The following is a 19452-nucleotide window of genomic DNA, read 5'->3' as shown; positions in this document are numbered from 1 at the left end:
GCTTCGACGATTACTCGCTTCTCTCATTCCTTTCTCTCGCGTTTCATATTTCCAACTCTCCTCGATTCCCCGTTCCCAGCTTCCCTCGTCTCTTGCTTTTCCTCTCCCCCAAGAATTTTCATTCCGAGACTTTCTTTATTAGATCCATCCCCGAGAACAATTTTTCTCCAAGGACCGAAACATACACGACTCACATTTCTATCACGCTCGTGAAAAATCAAGCACGTGAATTTCCGTGTCAGTATGCACGCACAAATATTCCTGTAATCGAAAGGGCGATAACAATCGCGTTCTTACGCTGTGAAAACTCGGACGAAATACTCGAGATCATCCTCGGCGCAGCGTCGCGTCCACGGAGCACGAATATTAACGCGAATTTTTATTATCATGAATCCTCTTTACGCGAATAGACTCTACCTTCGAAAATAAAATGCTCGAATTTTATTGTTTCGTTCTCTGCAACGTCGAGATAATATTATTGCCCATTCGCTTCATGCAAATTTCACATTTTTTCGATTTTCAATGCATCCACTCGCCAAATCTCGAAATCAAAGAAAACCTGCAAAAATCCTATTTTCTCAGTTTTTTCGTTCGGCTTTTCCTAGCCAGTCTGCACACCCTGGCAGTGGAGCTCAAAAAAGTGAAACGCTGCAAAACTACTGAGAAATTTTTCATTTTTTTCAAGTCATTTTAAGTCATTTTATTATGACGCTGAAGTTTGCAACGTTGGAGTCCAACGAAACGATGTCAAAAAATCCTCCAATAATTCCAGTAATTCTCCAAATGTTTTTTTTTCGTTCATTTCGTTGGACTCCAACGTTTCAGCCTCGTATTTTATTTATCATTCATTTAAATTTATCATCAGTATTTATTTATCAGTTTTACTTAAATAATTTTATTTGCGATCAATTAAATAAATGAAAATCTCTCATTTCTTCGTGAACTCAGTTCTCTGAGCAGTGATCGAACGGCCATTTATTGATATCTGAAAATCCGTGTTTCCAGGTGCGCGACGAGTGGCAAAGAGCCGCTGTGTTACCGGTCGAGAAAATAAGTCCTCCGGATAATTCAGCCTGTGCGTACGGTTCGTCCTGATCCGTTTTGCGGAGCGTCGTCCCAGGATTTTTAGATTGGTCAAACTCGATGAAGATACGTCACGGACTGGAGGAGCTGAGGACTCGTGCTTACGTGAGACTCGACGATATTGGGCAGCTCCGCGGTCGCATCCTATGAAACTTCTGCCAAAAATTCCTTCGTTCCTGCTCCTACTTCTTCATTTCTTCCGAGCGTTATCATTTTTATATATCTTACGACCATTCCGGACTATTGCGATAAAGACGGAAGAAAAAACGGCCAGAAATCGCAAATTCTTCCTGCAAACGACAAATCTTCGTTTGACTTCCAAGTTTCTTGGATTTTTGCTTCCTCTTTCAATGACAATTACTCGATCCGTTTCTCTCTCGATCTCCGGATACTTCGAGTACGACTGAATAGTTTATTTAACTCAACAATCGATTCTAACGTTTATTTGTTTTTGAACATCAATTATTCCAACGACTGACTGAAGATTTTTCATTTTTTGAATTCTCACTCCCTCCCCCTCTCTGTCACGATTTCCACGATTTTGTCAACTTTGACAATTTCGTTGTCACGCTGCAAGGTACATTGAACCAGGAAGTAAATATCTCGTGAAAACTGATGATTGAAAAAAATTGAAAAGCGAATCACGCGAATATTGTAACGAAGCCAAAGAATTCATAGATTTCGTAGACTGACAAACGAACCACTGAGAATTCTGTGAAAGGAGTATACCGATATCAACTATGACGAAGGTTAACGATAATTTTCGCCGTTCAACTGCCAATTTCTTTGACTGTTACGAATCCGAGATGGTGTATTGTAAAATGTGAGTGTGCGTGTGTGTGCGTTTATGAGAATGAGGCTAAAAATCGTGTGAGAAAACCGAGTTTTCGGAGGTGATAAAAGATGATGGGATCGAGAAAAAAAAGCGTGTAAGAATGACGAAGGCGTTGTTGAAACTTCGTGAAGGGAGAAATCGGAGTGAAGGATAACTCGAAATGCAGCAGCTGGATGAGGGGGGCGAGAGTCAACGGAAAAGAGCGAGGGACGCGCGTAGGCAAAGCAAAAGCAAAGTTGTGGATTATTGAATTCTCTTAACCCTCCCAATCGATCGAGCAGACTGAACGATGCGAACTCGATTAGGCGCCATCCACGCTCGATGAACTTTGGCTCTTTCACCCACCCACCAAAACCACCGTTCCCGACGTTTCTCTCCTTCGTCTTATTCGATTAACGGACTCACTCTGTGCGCTACACGCCGAAAGGAATCACATGCAGCAAAGCAATATTCAGCGATTAACTGTCCAGTGCTGCCACCTTTTTTCCCTTCTTCTTACTAATCAACTTTACAATCTCATTTTCACCTATTCGGCGTTTTGCTTAAAGATTTTTCTGGTGATGCTCGAAAACGTTCATTTCAGTGAAGAAAAACACTTTCGTGGAGCTGCCACGATCTCTTTGAAGGCTTCCAAACCACTTTTTATTGCTCTTGGCTTATTTTTTATTTCTTAATCTCATTTCCCTTCCTCAGGCATTCCATTCTTTTCTCACACATTCCACGACTCACTGATTTTTCTCAACAATCATTTTCTTCGCGATTGAGAGACAAAGTAAAGCATCATTTTAATGCCGTGATCGATTTCTTGGATCGGTCAACTTGTCGTACTGTAATCCACTGTGCAATGTCGGAATACGCGAGCTCTCTTGCGTCTATCAATGTGAAATGATAAAAAAATCATTTTAAAAAAATGAAAAAAAAAAATAAAAAGAAAAGAAATACGAAATATACGAAAGAGGAGAAAATACGATCCGGGCGTGCAGCCTCGAGCCTTGTCGCAATATAATGTAAGATGAAAAATTAAAAAAATGAGAGCAAGAAGAAGTAAGAAAAAATAAGATACAAAAACATGTGATTTTTTCCAACGTGTATTTTACACATTTTTTCATCTTTCGGAGCTTTTTCTCCGAGTCGCGGTTACATTTTGTAATGGCTGTCGAGATTTATTGAACAGCAAAACATTTGATAAATGCTAATTGGGTATCTTAACGATAATGCAATTAATCGACGTTTCAATCTCGGCGCTTACAGCAATGAACAATTACATCACCGAGAACAAATTTATAATATTAAAAATACATTTGTAACGTGTGTGATCGAGGGAGAGCGAAATATTGAGTATTGCGACTACAGGACTGTTCGAAAACACTGTTTTTTTTTTACTTTCTCCTCGACACCGATCGAGCTCGACGCGAAAGATCCGAATCGCTTGAAATTCGTAACGAACCTTCGAAGTTATCCTCGAGTTTGGTTGTGTCGAGAAAAATAACAAAAATTTTATGCAAAAGGATGAACAAAAATACGATTTTTCGATAATTCAATTAGCCATTCGATGCACCAAAAATAAACAAGGGATTGCGTATACTTATAAGCCTTTACTGACTATTTATCTTGCATGCATAGTTCGATATCATTCTACACACAGCAAGAATTTCAGTCGTTGACGAAATTCAGCAGAATCAATCGTTTCCTTTCATTAGCCGAAAAACTTGAAATGTTTGGCTTCCACGCGTTTGTGAAATGAAAAACGAAGAAAAAAAAGAAACAAGAGAAAATTGAATGAATTTATTGGAATGTTTCTAGAACAATTGAATGACAGGATTTTTTAGATTTTTCTAAATCAGTTTGTCGAGGCTGGTTTTTCGAATTCCGGCGTAAGCGAACGCGATATTCAAAGTGACTCGATGACTGAGAGCAATTCACCTCGCCAAATTTTCACATTCAAGTAAATTTTTACTTCCACTTAACAAAATGATGAAAATATCGTTGCTATCTGGAGGCGAAGACTTTTATAAGTAGATTCAGCTAAATAATTCCGTTCTCTTATCGACGGAGGCTCGCGAGAAAGCATTTTGTCGAGCCGCCATAGAGAACACTGAGTTGACTTCGAAGAGCCTCGAGTTTCCAAGTGTATTCCAAAGGTCATAACTGATTCGTTGAAGCAAGTTAATTCCTCTGATTTTCTTCCCCTTCGATGATTGTGCAGGTGAATGGAAAGAAAAAAGAAACAAACGAGAATGCGATTAATCAAAGCGAGAACAAAAACGATGTTGAAAGGATTGAAAGTACACGAGGGGATAGTCAAATTCCACGATAAAAACGTAGGAAATTAAGAATAAAGATAGCGAGAGTTTCGTGTAGATGATTTTAAAGAAATTGAAACAAATAAGAAACCAAAAAACCGTAGTAAAGAATTATACGAAAAAAAAAGTCGAGAAGATAAAGAAGAAACGACATTAAAAAAAAAAAAATCCAAAAAAATTCAAAAAAAATCCAAAAAAATGGAGAATCTAACAAATAAAAAGTCCAGGTGTGAAGGACCAGTGCGATGACGGATTGCTGGTAGGCCAGCACCGAAACAATTATAATTACAAAGGCAAAGAAAAAATAAACAAAAATTTAGAAACTTTTCCGCCTCGCGGAAGTGTTCAATGCGCAGGAACGTTTAGTAAACAAAAAAAAATAAACGAAGCAAACATTTCTTCGTCTTTTCACTTATAAAATAAAAAGAGAGAGAGAGAGAGAGAAAGAAAGAGAAAAAAAATGGAAAAAGTGAAAACATAAATCCTCGGTGTGAGGACAAAATTGATTACAAATATAACCAATTAATAAAGAAAATTCATAAACGTAATAATAAACAACACACAACTGCCTAGATCTCAGATTAACATTATACTAATTAATAATAAGTCCAAACGCACAAAGGACAAGTTTGGAGACGTATATAGATATTATAAGTAGATATGAACATACATGCATATATATACATACATACACATATGTATATGTGTAATTATCGTAAGTACGTATATGTAAATAATGAAAGAAAAAAGAAAAGAAGCCTTTCACTCGACTCTCGAGAGGCTTGACGATGAGAAAATTTTTATTAAGTGCTAATCAAGAGTCTGGCTTTGATAAAAGCGTACCCACGACTAGATTACTATAGAGATATATATGGAGAAATTGTATCTCACGATGATTACTTAAACGATTGAGAGAGAGAGAGAGAAAGAGAGAGAGAGAGAGAGAGAGAGAGTGCGTGCGCGTGAGGGCTCTTTGCCTGGCTGTTTTAAGGGTGAATGCTCATTGAGAGATCCAACAAAACCAACCCAAAATGACATATATATTAATATATAATATATATATATATATATATATATATATTATGTATTATAAACATTCACACACACATACACATACACACAGACTCGAAGGGACATATTGTGCGAAGTAGATTTGTTTGGATAGAAAAATGTCGAAAAAATTTCGCGAATAAACTCTGTAAAGTTATTCCATCGCGAGTTTCTCAACGTATATATGCGCGTGTGTGAGAGTGTGGGGGGCTGCTTGCGGGGAACTGTTCGAACGCGTTTAAATGATGACACTGTGAGAGTCAAGACACGTTACTCCATTCGAAAAGAGTGATTATCACTCGAGGAATTAGAACGAGGTTAAGGAATATTGATCTTTTAAGCTTCCTAATATGCAATCGAAAAATAAATCCTTGTAAATGCACGCGTACACGCAGACCTTTTTTGTCAGCAAAGCAATCTTTCCTCGGGTCTCGCAATACTTTTTTAAATCGATTTTCAAATGGCGATTCTTCTCAATTTTCGTTGGTGCTTCTTGACGCTCTTGAAACTTTGTTTAGTCACTTCTGGGACGTTCGTACGATGAAAGTTGTTCGGTTTTTTTCCTAAATTGTAAATGCGGAGCTCGCTGTTTGGTTTCCGATACTTTTCCCATCACTTCTCGTGCCAAATGTTTCTTCCTACGGTTCAGTCTCGGCTGAACACTTTGCAAGGAATTATTGGGCGAAAAAATACTGAATTGCTGAATTCGCTGGAATGGGGCTTAGAAAATTCGACGAAGCTTGACGAATCGCTGGAATATTCGTGGACTAATAACGAATTTCGGAGTCTGAGAGAGCAAACGTCGAGAATTGCCTGATTGCTGACGAGAAAATGAGAGCCGTGTACGCGTGTGAAATTTCGACGAGACGCACGTGACAATACGGCAGAAGCCTGCTGTTCTAACTCGCTCAGCGCTCAATCCACAAATCGACGAGACTCTATTCTGGAAAAATAGTTTAAAGAATCGTTTGACGAAGGAGGCGAAACAAGGGGAAAAAGCGGAGTAGAGATCGCCCGCGCCTTAATTTTCGGAGGGCGGAGAGTCGCACGGAAATTGTCACGCGTCCTCCGTCAACAAAGATTAGACAAATCCTTAGTGAAGAAAGCAACAAAGTGAAAAATAACGAAAATAAAGATTCAGAAATTGAATTAGTTAGCGCGGAATAAACTTTAGGTCGCGGGGACCCGGATGGGGGGACTATGAAAAAAATTAAGTAACTCACACCCACAGACACACGCTCTTAGCTGATAAACTATTTAAACAGACATAAGTTTCAGTTTTCGTTTGATGTTAGACGTACAAGAGGGAAAATGCCCCATTCCAATGCAAATATAGGATTGATGGAAATCGAGCGGTGACTGTGAAGCCAAAATGTTCACTCCCTCGCCAGATAACTCATTCGAAAATCCCCCATTTAAAAAAAAACCCCCAAAATACTAAATTACGAAACCCCCAGCAATGAAATACGAATTGACAAATTTCTTGGATCGAGCAGCGACGAGTTTGACGCTGCCAAATTGCCAAAAGGAATCCCGAAACCCTTCGAATCGTTGGGAACCAACCTCCCAATGTTTCTTCCCAAAAGAAGGAAAATCAAAGGCCCAAAATGGGAAAATAATCACTGAAAATTTGAGCTCGATTTCTTGCACAGTCAATTGCACTTCGTCTGGTCATATACTCATCTCTCTCGCGTAATGGTTGTGTAAAGGAGGCCGAGCGTAAATAAATGTTTCGTTGTTTTCGACATCCTCAATTGAGTCGCTTTTCCAAGTGCAATATCGCGTACGACGACTACGACGATGACGAGAGAAAAGCGAACGAAAAGAAACTTGTGTAAGTGAGAGAGAAAGCGTGCTGGTGTAACTAGAAAATATAAATATATGTGGGAGAGAATGGAATGCGTGATGGGCTGTCGACGAAGAGATATGCACGATTTAATTCCGTTCCGATTGCTCTTTTCATTCGTTCACTCGTTTCGATCATTTTTTTTTCTTCGACGAAGCTTTTATGCTTATTTTCATTGCACATTCGTCGCCACGATGGAAAAGCGAGATTTGGAGTGGAAAAGAATTTTAACTGTGTTACCTTAGACGACATTGCTGGAACAATGATTTGTACGCCTTCTATGAAGGACCCTAGATGAACATTATGTTACCTAATACCACGTAAGCACTTATTATCTAATAAATATTATTTACAAAAGGTGAATTGGGCCGGTTTTTTTCTGCAGGCAATTTTTTCGCAGCGTCGAAATTCCTGCCTCGGTGCGTCTCCGCGTCGTTAATCGAGCCCGAACAACCGAGGACTTTCGGAATTTCGGAAGCAAATTGATAAATAAAAAACAAGCTTTTGCGAGCTTGGCAAAAGGTGGGAGCAAAACGGCCCTCGAGTCGAGGAGAAAGTCGGTGGAAAAGCGATTTGGATTTCGGTCCATCCCGCGCAACGGGATTCCTGCCAATCAGCGTCCCCGCGGAGCGCAACGCGCGAGCCGAGCGCGGGACAGCATCCGATATAACACATCGATCTGGACCCGCGCATGAGCAGGAGCAACAAAACACGCTTTTCTCTCGCTCCCGCTAAGTTCCGTCGTCGTTGTGTCCCGCGTTCGCATGCATGTGCAGGGCGCTTTGTCCAGGTGGTAAACGGGATGGAAGAGGAAGGGTGGGGGTGCTCTAGCTCGCGGCGTGACGCTGGCGATCGGGATAACGGGGAAACCAACAGGTGATGCTGAGGAGTGAAGGACTCGGAGGCACTCCCTCGAGCGACGCTCTCCGCTGTTTTAAATTCGTATTTTAAAAACATTTAGTCCCCCGGAGCTCAGTCGAGAAGCTTGAACGATCATCATTCTCGGGTGGTTCGGTTCGGTCGTCCGTCGCCGGATGTTCGATCCTCGATCGTCGACAATCAATCGATAATCCCCCCTGCGGCGCGATCATTTTACGCGCGACTTTACGCCTCGTTAATCGTCGGAGTCCCTCCGATCCGCGGTTTCCTTCCTCGAGATCCTCTCCGATAAACGTTCAATCTCGAGCCGACGCGGTGGCCTTTCGAATCGAGCGCTTTGAGCCAGTTCATGTGCGTTCATATTTTTTTCAGGACGACAAGCTTGCGCTCCCCTTTCCATAGTTTTTGACTCGAGTGCTCCGGCGGCATGTTGACCCGGCCAATTGTGCAGTGTGACGAGAGTGCCGAGCAAGATCGCGGCTGACTTTCAACGATGCGACGAACCACAATGGTCTTCGCGGCACCATCATTTCTCACGGTGTGCTGGGCTCGCGCGCCAATTCCGAGCCACGAAAAGAGTGCGTCCGGATGATTTTTTCGAGCGTTTCAATCGGACGGAGGCTGTTGGAAATCCGGAGGAAAAAGATGAGACTGTGAGTCCTCGTTTGCTTGTGATTCGAGAGCGTCGCGATTTCGTTGTTTTCGCGAGCAGCGCCCACCGACCCAATTTATCTTCAATTTTGCCCACCGACGCGAAAGATCCGTTGAGAAGATCCATTTTAAAATTCGTGCTCCAATTCATTCGAAAGATTATTCGGACACCGGGGCATGAAGGTTGACGAGAGCCTCTTCGTTGCTCGTGCCACGATCAGCGCTCGAGAGCGCGCTCGGGTCCTGGCAATGTAATCACACCGACCCTGAACCGATAAACTTGCGCTCGCGGCCCGACGGAAAAAGGGAGCGAAAAGGGCAAGTAATTAGGTCGATGTCGACGAGGCGACAAAGTTCAGAGAAAAAAACTCCAGAAAAAAGTCCATTTTTCAATCACGAAAGATCGCAATGCCAGAGAATCTTATGCGGTTCGAGCATGGTTTGACGTCGAGATAATCAGCAGCGACGCCGGTAGAGGTGAGGCTTTTCAGCGTTTTAATATATCGAAAGTAAACAAACCTTTGACTCGACGTTTCACGTGGAACGAGAATCTTCATTTTCACCAAATTCACATCCATTTCCAGTCGTTTTTCATCCCCCGTAATAACATCGCGTTCGAACCTCCCATAAGCATCGTATGCTCCACTTTTTTCATCCTCGTCACTCCGATTAATTGGAATCCCGCCTCGTTTATTCCCTCTGCGGAAAGCACTTCCGCCAATTCATCTTCCGTCAGGCTATTATTTTCATCAGCAGCGAATCATCCGACGCGAGATTTCGTCCCTGTTTACAAACCGAAATATCTTAAGGGCATGTCCGCCCTGAGGCGACCGGCCGGCTCCCTCGGTCCGACCTCGCACGACACCGAAAGGTCCCAACTCCATGATTTTTCAACGAGTACAGAAGACTCCAATTCCGCTAGATTTGCTGTAGATCGTACGTGAGTTGAGTAAAATTCAGCAGAAGAAACGAGAGGAATTGCCGAAGAAAAATAAATCCGGGGCAAGGAGATCGAAGCGTCGAGGTCCCGAGCCGGATCATCTCATCCGAATAAATCGGATCTGCCATTATTCCGAGTTTCTATTTATACCAAAGAAACCCGTTTATAAATTCTCCGTTGAGCTCCCCCGGTCGGGCTGGATCCCGAATTCACATGGCAGTAGGTCGCTTGATGCGCGGTCAGCAATTACCGTCGTCGTGGAGCCTGAAATGGGTCATTCGCGCGAGAGGTTTGTCGAAGAGCGAGAGTTTACGAGGGTCACACAGAGCTTTTTTGAGAGCACGTGGCAAGGGGAAGATTAAAATTCGATTTAAAGAGAGAATCGACGTTCCAAAAATAACCGAAGCTTCGGCGATATTGCATTAATTTAATCTCAATCCGAGGCAAAGAAAGCGCGCACAAAACCTACACTATTCCCGGCCTCGTCGATATGAAAATCAGTGAAACGATGAACGTCTATTTTTGAACGTTAATAAGGCCAACGTACGTGGCAGTATGTAGGCTGATCGATCACACGCCAGGAACAATAGGCCGCCACCTGAAATAGCGTTTTAAGCACGTCCGCGATATTCGCATATCCGCGCCTCGCTATTCCCGTTACAAAAAGCAGGTTGCGTCGCGCGGGTGCATAGAATCGATGGAATGTTCGAAGAAGCCCTGCGGGGCTTCTATCGAAGGATGTCAAACACTTGAGATAGCAGACAATGGCATCGGGCAGGCTGCTCCTCTCCCATTCCGACTTTTCCGCGCTCCCGGTGATGCTCGCCGGCTCCCATCGAACGCTGGATTTCTTCTGTAGTCAGGAGAGCCTCGCGCTTTGATCTCGTCGCCCACTCTGACGAAAGTCTCCGCTCGAAAGAACTCGGCGTCTGTCGCGTTCCCTCGAAACGAATTCATGCACGCCGCACACTCGGCGAATGGAGGATCGAGAGTAGCTTCAGATCTTTTGCTCGATACGCGATTGTCGTGGGAAGCACAACCAAGTCGAAGTGAACTGGCTGTATTCTGAGAGGAAAAGAGAATTGTGTGGGCACGTGCGTGTACGAGAGACTCTCGGAACACTGGAAAACTGACACAACGCGACTGACTCTCGTTGTGTGAGCAGGTCAGAAGAAAGCCTCGGATATTGCACGCAAACCCAAACGCAATTCTCGCGTTTTCTCATCGCTTCGAGCGAGTTGTTGCGCCTCGCAGGGAGCAGTGAGTTCGAATTTTCATCGAGAATTCACCGCCATCGTTTCGGGACGATTCCAATCGTGGCTTCGTTACAATAATGCAAAATGGGATTTTATCCCAGAATAGAATCGAGGCGAGGACACTTCGAGTCCCACGGATCGATGTCCTTGGGACAATAATTCATTAAACGTTTTCCTCGATCGATAATGAAGCCCCGGTCCACTTACCAGGCCCCGCGATATCTCGTGCACGCGTGTGCGACCCGAGAGAACAAGTTCATAAAATAGTTGAAGAGAGCGTGGCCTCGAGAAAAGGAAAAAATCTCATTAACGTTTCCCCAGAAGCGCGGACATACTCAATCTCTCTCTCTCTCTCTCCTAACTTTCCGCCTCTTTCCATCCTCATCGAGCTCAGGACTCCTACAAATGTGTATCGCCCTCGCCCAGCACGTCGAAACTCTCGTGACGCGTGAAACTCTCCGTCGAAGTTAACAACACTTGACATTATTTTATTTTTTCGTTTTTTTTTCTCTTGCTCTTTCTTTTAACTAGCAGGAGTGCAAGGATGCCTCAGGGCAGTGTTCACTGGCAAGGGACACAGAGGAGAGCTTGCGGTCCTGGTGCAAACTGGAACGTTCAGGTAAAATCGATTTCATGGAGGAATGTAACGAGTTGGCGGGAGAGAAAGAGACATTGAGAGAGTGGAGGGGGCGAGGCGAACGAATGGGGGTGAGGCAACGATATTGAAACTGTGCACCAGCTTCAAGATCCGAGAGAGAATCGAGTTCTATTAACTACCAACCGAGACACTTATGCCCTACGAAAAGTGTCCAAGAAACTCCGCTAATGATCTCTCCCCTTCGTACACCGACGTCTCCCGACCTTTTAACGTCCTTTCGCTTATACACGGTTATGCTAAACTGTCCCTCAGGTCGTTAGAGGAAAAGTTACGACGCGATGCATCTGGCACGCTTGCAGGGCACTTGGAATTGGACTGCTGCTAATGCTCCTCGGCGCTTGCATGGCCACGATAGGTAAGCGAGTCAGCAGCTTACTCCAACGATCCCCCGCGATCCGCTTATCAATTGATCAACTTCCAACAGCATTATAATGACTCGGAAAAACGTTTCTTGAACGATAATGCGACTGGGGAATGCGTGGGAGTGATCGTTGGCGCGAAACCTCTGAATGGGGACGGAAAATCTCGATTCCGATCCCGTCGGTTGGTTTTCTTTTAATCGAAGGCAAACCAAATTGGATCGAGCCCGCGAAGGATCGTATTTTATGGGTGACTGAAGATATTGTCACTTCGAATCAATGTCAGAGTCATTCATTCGAAATAGTAAATACATTTTTTCAACATATCTTTTCGCGATGGAAATTACAAGCGATTATAATTAATCGGGAACTCATCGCTGACTGGACCCGAAACTTATCATTCGTCCCTGACTAAAATACTATAGTTTTTTGTGTCAAAAATCGTATTAGAGGCCAAAGGGAAATGGATCAAGGAAAAAGTGTTAATGAAAAGACAAAAGGTCGTGACAGGGATGGCTCGAACCAAGAAGAAACAAACTTCCGAAATAAGCAAATGCGAGGTTATACGAGTGCTCGTTAACAATTTCATTCAATCCTTAAGAGAATGGATCAGTCGGAATATCGCAAACGTGAGCGCGATAGCTGCAAATTTCGAAATTGAAATTCTTTGACACACAGTTTGACCGATTAAAAAAAGGCTCTGTCAACCAATTTTTGCCATCGTTCTGCGCAGGCTGGCAGAGCCTTTTTTAATTTAACGTAACACATTTGCATTACTAGTAAGACAATCGTTTCGAATTTTTTCCCAGACCTTTATTGAGTGTACGTTTTTCATAAACTTCGTAAGAAGCGTGTTCATTCGTTATGTGGAAAGATGAACGATTTTTTACGCATAATTTGATGTGCGCGTCAATCGACTACGCATTTAAACTCCGTGTAAATTTCAAGACTCTCTTAAGAAAATCGTTTCGTGCGTTTAAATACATTTTTTTTTAGAAATTCGCGCTCTTTTGGGTTCGTTCACTTTTCAGGGTACTATGCAGATCAACTGTCAGTCGCACAGGAGATTCGTGGCAATATTACGGTCAAGGTGAAGAACGAGTCCCGCGGCTTCCACCTGAACAATCTGAGCTACGCCGGGCCCATTGTCATGGGAGTCGGAGGTACTTAATAAACTTTTAATTTCTACGAATATTATTATAATGGAAAATCGAAATTGAATAAAGTTGTGACGCGTGTAAAGGGCGTCTGGGAAGAGCAGAAAGTCTCTGAATCCGTGAGCAGGCTCCGGTCACACTTTTATGCAGGACTCGCCGTAGCCCGAAACTGGGCGAGAACTCGCACGCAGAGTCCCAATCCCTCTTCGAATTCCATCGGAACTGAAACTCCGTTTGTTTCACATGCAAATTTGAAATTGCCATCGGGCAAACACGCGAATATCCTTCAAACTTTCATTCCCTCGCAGACGACTTTGGATTTGTTCGAAGCGAAAAAAAATTTGCCCCCAGAGAGATTTGAACTCTCGACCCCTGGTTTACAAGACCAGTGCTCTAACCCCTGAGCTATGGAGGCGCACGGAAGCCTCCGCTGAAATACGCCACGAGTATACGGTGCCGCAAATATTCTCAGTTTTCCCCAAATAATCGTAAAATATCCTTGAAAATTAAGTTTCTCCGAGAAATCAAAGATTGTCGAAGCTTTTTCTACATTTTTGTCGAACAATTGAAATTTTCATGAACAAAATAATATTCGAGCGAAATAAATGTGAAATCGAAGTAAAAGCACAGGAAAAAACCGTTTTCAGGCTTCATCGTCGTCGCGGCGTGCGTGATGACGTTCGAGGCTCGCGACAGCGCAGCGAAAGTCGTACCGGCGCGTTTCCGTTTCAATCAAGGCTCGACCCTGAAGAATCGTAATCAACGAAGCCGTCGCTCGACTTCGAGCCAGACGACCAAGTGGGATCACCAGTTCGGCCTCTTCCGAGTTAATCGAACTCCGAGCCCGAGCGCACAGGAGATTTACCGGAAACAGCTCACCGCCGAATTCCTCCGATTCTCCAAGAATCTACAGGACAAAGGCTTACCGACGAATCCGATAAAGAAGAGTCCGAGCGCACCCTCATTGGTCACCAAGAAATCACCGGGCAGCCGGAAAGCCCCCAAGTACGCTGGCTGCGCGCTCCTCAATCCGGAACTCCTCCAGCGACAAGCCTTGTCCGTTGACAATCCGGGATACAGTCCCCCCCAGCATCGATCCAACGGCGATAGCAGCGAGCAGAACAAAATCAACGGAAGTCAGGTCTCGATGGCCATGGATCTTCACATACCGAACAAAGGACCGGTCACGCTCAAGGTACGCGGGGGTTTCTGGTCTCCGGATCGCGCGTTTGGGAATTAAGGTCCCGGCCCGGTGTGTGGGGCTGCCGGGTTTTTGTCGAGCGATGATTTAACTAACTCTCTTTTCGTTTTTGCATTGATCGATGGAAAACGAAGTTAAATCTTGATTGAAACGGAGTTTAAGTAAAAACTTAAATTTTCGGTGGGTTGTTGGCCGATAAATAAGAATTCTGCAGTACCGAATGTTCGAAATCCGCACAGCGGGCTCGGGCCCGAATCGTCTTTTCGTTATCGTACGAAATTTAATGGAATTTCTGGCTTTTGGAATCGTGTGAAATGGTGGATTTCGGGTTGTCCAATATTTAGGTTAAAGATCGCTCGGACACGGCGCGGAGACATCAACTCCTGAGACAGACGAAAATTGAGGATGTCGAGGAGGCACCCGCTCCGGAAGATCCGAAGAAAAGTCACTCGAAGAAACCGCAGCAAGGTCGCGACTCAAATCTTCAGGGATTAAGCAAATTCTGCCGATTTTCCAATCGCTCAACCTCCCAATTTCTCACTTTTTTCACGCAGACGCTGCGAACTATTCTTGGAGCGCTTACAGCCGATATCCCGACGACTTTTTACCCCGGAAACGGAGCTCCATCGACGTCAGAACCTCCGAGGAACTCGGCCTCTTACCGACACCCGGCGGGAGCTGCTCACCTCGCGACTTTCGCAAAATTTCGTCCCCCAACTTTCGCAATATGTCATTCGACAGGATCGGAGGGGAACGCAGAATGGAAAAGTCGCTTGGAAGCCGCAAAGCGAGTCTCGAGTTCAAGAGAAGTCCGGACTTCCGCAGGGCCGACTACAGGCAAGTCTCTTACGCATTTCACGTCCAAACTTTACATTTTTTGACGCCCCATTTGGGAGCTTCGACCCTGTGCAGCGGGCACGAAAACGACCCAAATTTTTTCTTGCCATAAAACGCTTCGTGTCTGCCCCAGTGAGTAGGGAAGGCCGGAGCAAAGTGTGTTAGTTAAAAAACTACCAAAATTTATCCCCATTTTTCCAGTAGTTTTGAAACTTTTAAAAACTAAGAAAAAAAATGGAATTTTTTCAAAAATTTGTCTTTTTTAAAATATTTTTCGAAATTCAAATACAAACGAAACTTGCTCCTCTCAATATTTCATCAAAGAATCTTGTTGAACGATGAAAAGTTTGAAAGCCCGAAAAAAGGAATTTCCCCTATGAAAATTGGCTCGCTTTCGACCCCCCCCCAAAGGTCGGGGTCCCCGGCAGATTGGCCAAAGCCCAAAAATAAGAAAAAATATCGGCAGATGTATGTTGGACGACGGTGACATGAGATCGCGAGCGAACACCGGGGAGAGTGTGCGCCGTCAGAGGCAGCCAAAACTTTACCACTCGAGATCAGACGACACGAGACGCAGGTCGTTCGACAAGCACAGAAGGGATTCGCAACAGGCGAGCAGACATTCGCTCAATACTCAAGTGGTGCTGGAGGGTTGCGGCCCCGAGTACGAGCTCAAGTACTTCGCAACGCCCTCGAACGAAACGAATCTACAGGATAATCGAGCCAATTCGGACGAGAGTCATCACGTCGTTGAGATTAACTTGGACGCCTGCTCCAACACTATTACGCCCGAACAAATATCTGTCGAGAGCGATGCTTTGTTGGAAGAACCCGAACTCGAGAATCTAACGGACCCCGAAGACGACAGCAGCGACGAGGACGACGACGACGACGACGTCGGCCAAGAGATCGATGAAGGAAGCTCGAAACTTCAGACTCAAAGTTCTAAGGGCTCTTGCAAGAAACGTCTCGTCACTCAGCAAACTGTCTTGCACGTCGATCTCGAATAATTCGATTTTTCTCTCGTTTCGTCATCGGGAACGAGTCGTGAATTGCGACGGCTCTGAGGAGACGCAATTTTTCTTGTTAATTTTTTGAAATTTTGAACTTTCTTGGAAACTCGCGAGCTTCCATTACTTTTTGCTCACTCGACCGATCCTGTTTCGATGAAACTTGTCGCAAGACTGCTTAGTCCTCGCGGACAATCTTTCTCGGTGTACTCCGAAGCACGAGCACGAGGGCACAGCAGGGAAACTGTCGAAATCTCGTGCCGTCGAGTGCAGCTGGATTTCTAGTTTTTGCAGGAGCTGTCCAAACTTTTTTACTTTCTTAAGAAATGGAACTTTCTTTTCGTGATTTATTTGAAGCACAAAACGAAAGTTGGTTAAAATTTGAAGGAAAATCAAGTATCTAGGCCTGGGACGGCCTAGAAATTTTGAACACAAATATTTTTTAAGCTCGCTTTTGGAGTCGCGCGAATCTCGCAATGATGGATGTGCGAGTCTCACGATGAGAAAGAAAAAAGTGAAAGACCCGAGAAAATCGTGAAAACTTGGCGACTCCACAAGGGCGAATTCGAAGCGATAAGTTCATCGAAATGTTGCTCACTCCCATCTTACAATGACAGAAAAAATAATCTTCGTCGCGATCAACGACATCCACCCGAAGTTCCGATTCTTCGTTAAATCGAAATTATTTCGATATTCATCGGCGCAATGTTCCGCGCCGATAGAAGCCTGATTAACGAGACACTTTAGAAAAAACGCTCGGGAATCCCGTGGAACGAGCATCGTTGTTATTGGAGAAAAACAAGCGTAGGAAGAACGTGAAATTTTTCGAATTGCGTTTTCTAATGCGACAATCATCCAACGAGCTGGTCTCGTTTTACCTAACTCAACAGTACGTTTTCAATGGACCGCATCGACAGCCGTCGGCAGGAGAAGCAGGTGAGACAGCTCCGAAGATTTCCGACGACGAAGCACGTCGATCTCGGGGGCTTTTTCGTTTCAGTCAATCTACCTGAAAAACAAGATGAGCAGGGTGTTTCATCTCTTTATCGATAAAAATCATCTCGGCCTACAGCTTTCACGACTCCGTTGAAAAAAAAAACCCACAAAATCCCATCACATTTGTATTTAACTGAGAAAAAACCAATTCGGAAACTGCTCCGATGGGTCTTCGTCTTTCCCAGCAATCGTTCTGACATTGAGTAAAAAAAATAGCTCTAAACTCGTTGCTTTCTGCAGACAAGAAAGATTTTTGTATGTATTTTGACTGCAGTGGACAAGGAATTGGAGGAATCGTCATTTCGGACTCGTTTCTGAGTTTCACATAAGCTTTCGTTCGTCGAATATATTTTTGTATGAAGCAACGCTTTCTGATACTTCGACTCGAAGTTAGTGTGTGCAAGGGGACGAAAATTCGATCGATGTTTTGTTGATTTCGAGTACCCGAATCGTGCGTGCCAATTTAGCTGTCGTTGCCGATCCATTCGCACTCTCCGCGTTGTGTTTTCTCGTTGCTAAACTATATTGATACTTTGAAAACAGGAGGAAGATAAAAATCTATTTATACAAGTGTTCCAAACTGTACGAGGCTTTCTAGGGGAGTGAAAATTTTACCATCACTCGAAGCCAAACTTTCTTAACGACTTCTACACCGTATTTATACACGCTGAGCCAAATTCGAGGGAAATTCGAACTGAAGCTCGGTCTCAGCTGTCGCAGTCTACTTAGAACATATCAAATTAGAAGCTAAAATTTTCATATGAAGTCTTCCAAGTTAAAAACTCTCGTTTTTTCTCGACAAATCGATGACTCCTGAGACTAAAGTTGCATCTCATGCCTCTATTTCTATACACCCAATTGCTATGAGCGATCTTTACTCTTGTTGGTTCTTTGGAGGTAGTGCAAGTAAGGAGAGCATTTAATAACGTCGAGTTTTTTCAACGGACCTCCAAGTTCTCGCACGAGATACTGCGAATTAAATTTTATTCGTTCCAATAAAATTTATCGGGCCTGGAGGACACACGACTGGCGGGCAATCCGCTCGAGGCAGTCGATCAAATTTATGGACCTTTCATCCACTGTATTCGTTATATCCCTGTTGGACAGATTCGCCCGTTAACACCCTCGAAATCATTTATTGAAATGTTTTTTCCTCTGTCAGTATATTTAAGCGTTTGTATCGAAATTTCACGAATGAAATGTTCGAATAGCTCGGGTGCTAATTCGAGTAGAAAATCGTTGAGATGTTTTATCCCTTACAAAATTATTTTTTATCCTCCATTCGAAAATCATTCGAATAATTAACTGCAATTTGTTTGCAATTGAATTCATCAATTGGTTATAAAATTCTCGAAGAATCTTCATTTCAACTGATGATTGACAAAATCCTTTCCCTCCATCGTTCATTTGTCTAGAAAATCGTTGAGCAACGAGCTCGTTTTGGAGGGCTTGACAACTCGAGTAATCACACTCCAAAGAAGAGCGTTCGACAATCCAGTGAGATAACGTAATTTCCAATTAAAAATCTCGAGATAACGTAGCGTAATGTTGTTAAATAAAATTTGAAAAATGCTCTCATTACTTGGCGGGTCTCCCGAAATATACAGTCTTTGTACGAATCTTTTTGAAGCGATAAGAGCAGTGAATATGTCGTTGAAATCACACGTGTTTACGAGCCACCCTTTTGCGAGGTGCATATAATCGTTATAAATATATAAATTGTATACGTAAATGACCGTAAATATGAGCATGAAAAAACGTATATCCAAAGAAATTTATTATAAGTATATACAAATAATGATAAAAATAAACAATGTGGATTGTAAGAAAAAGATAAAAAAAAAAACAAAAACATAATTGAGCTGTGATGTAATCGTTCGTTGTTAAGAAAAAGTGGTTGAAAAAGTGTGTATTCGACCATATAAATATACGAGTTAAGCACTGTACCAGAAATTGGGTCAGGGACGATTTGAAGTTGATTGAATCTCGATGTGAATCATTGTTCCAATGGAAATTTGAGATTTCTTTTGTTAAGTGTGATCAAAAAGTACGCTCGATCGACTCGTAGAACGAATGTGATGAGCCTGCTTTTGCGATCGTTAAATAATAATACGCTGTCTCGAAACGACGACAACAACAACAGCGAAAGGAGAGAAGAAAAAAAATGGCACGTTAAAGAAAAGCGGAGTTTTATTGCTGATCCGGCGAAACGAAAAATCACTCGAATTATTGTGAAACATTGCCCCGTTCGTCCCGATGAAATTGTAACCCACCCGCATGCTCGTTGTTGTGACACGTCAATAAAAAAACGAGATCTGTTGAGCCTCGTTTACGTTGATTCAAATTCTTCTTACGTTCATCACCCAGCGACGTTTCGCTCCCTCGGAATCC

General features: G+C 43.4%; 2 protein-coding genes and 1 non-coding gene across 9 annotated transcripts in view; 2 read left to right on the top strand and 1 right to left on the bottom strand.

The window, feature by feature from the left end:
* Window positions 1-7480, top strand: part of LOC122414643 (dipeptidase 1-like) — a 65154-nt gene extending 57674 nt beyond the window's left edge. For all 5 annotated transcript variants that reach the window (XM_043426106.1, XM_043426108.1, XM_043426107.1 and 2 more), the window contains one exon: window positions 1006-7480. In XM_043426106.1, coding sequence (XP_043282041.1) covers window positions 1006-1095 — 90 coding nt within the window. In that variant the 3' untranslated portion in view covers window positions 1096-7480. The remainder of the gene's footprint in view (window positions 1-1005) is intronic.
* Window positions 7481-8012: 532 nt separating this feature from the next.
* Window positions 8013-19405, top strand: LOC122415069 (uncharacterized). 3 transcript variants are annotated; one of them, XM_043426892.1, is made up of 8 exons: window positions 8013-9124; window positions 11378-11462; window positions 11754-11856; window positions 12892-13023; window positions 13665-14212; window positions 14563-14686; window positions 14773-15055; window positions 15522-19405. In XM_043426892.1, the coding sequence occupies exons 2-8, from the start codon at window positions 11388-11390 to the stop codon at window positions 16063-16065; spliced, it is 1809 nt and encodes a 602-aa protein (XP_043282827.1). In that variant the 5' UTR covers window positions 8013-9124; window positions 11378-11387; the 3' UTR covers window positions 16066-19405. The 3 variants fall into 3 exon arrangements, with proteins under 3 accessions (XP_043282827.1, XP_043282825.1, XP_043282828.1); XM_043426890.1 differs by having other exon boundaries at window positions 11375-11462; XM_043426893.1 differs by lacking the exons at window positions 11378-11462; window positions 11754-11856.
* On the bottom strand, window positions 13360-13432 carry TRNAT-UGU (transfer RNA threonine (anticodon UGU)). Its single transcript has one exon. It is a non-coding gene; the product is annotated as a tRNA-Thr (tRNA).
* Window positions 19406-19452: the final 47 nt, after the last annotated feature.

Source organism: Venturia canescens, chromosome 8 (assembly GCF_019457755.1).
Source record: "Venturia canescens isolate UGA chromosome 8, ASM1945775v1, whole genome shotgun sequence".
NCBI lineage: Eukaryota > Metazoa > Arthropoda > Insecta > Hymenoptera > Ichneumonidae > Venturia > Venturia canescens.
Note: the sequence above shows the minus strand (reverse complement) of the source record. Positions and strands in the feature narration are given on the sequence as shown.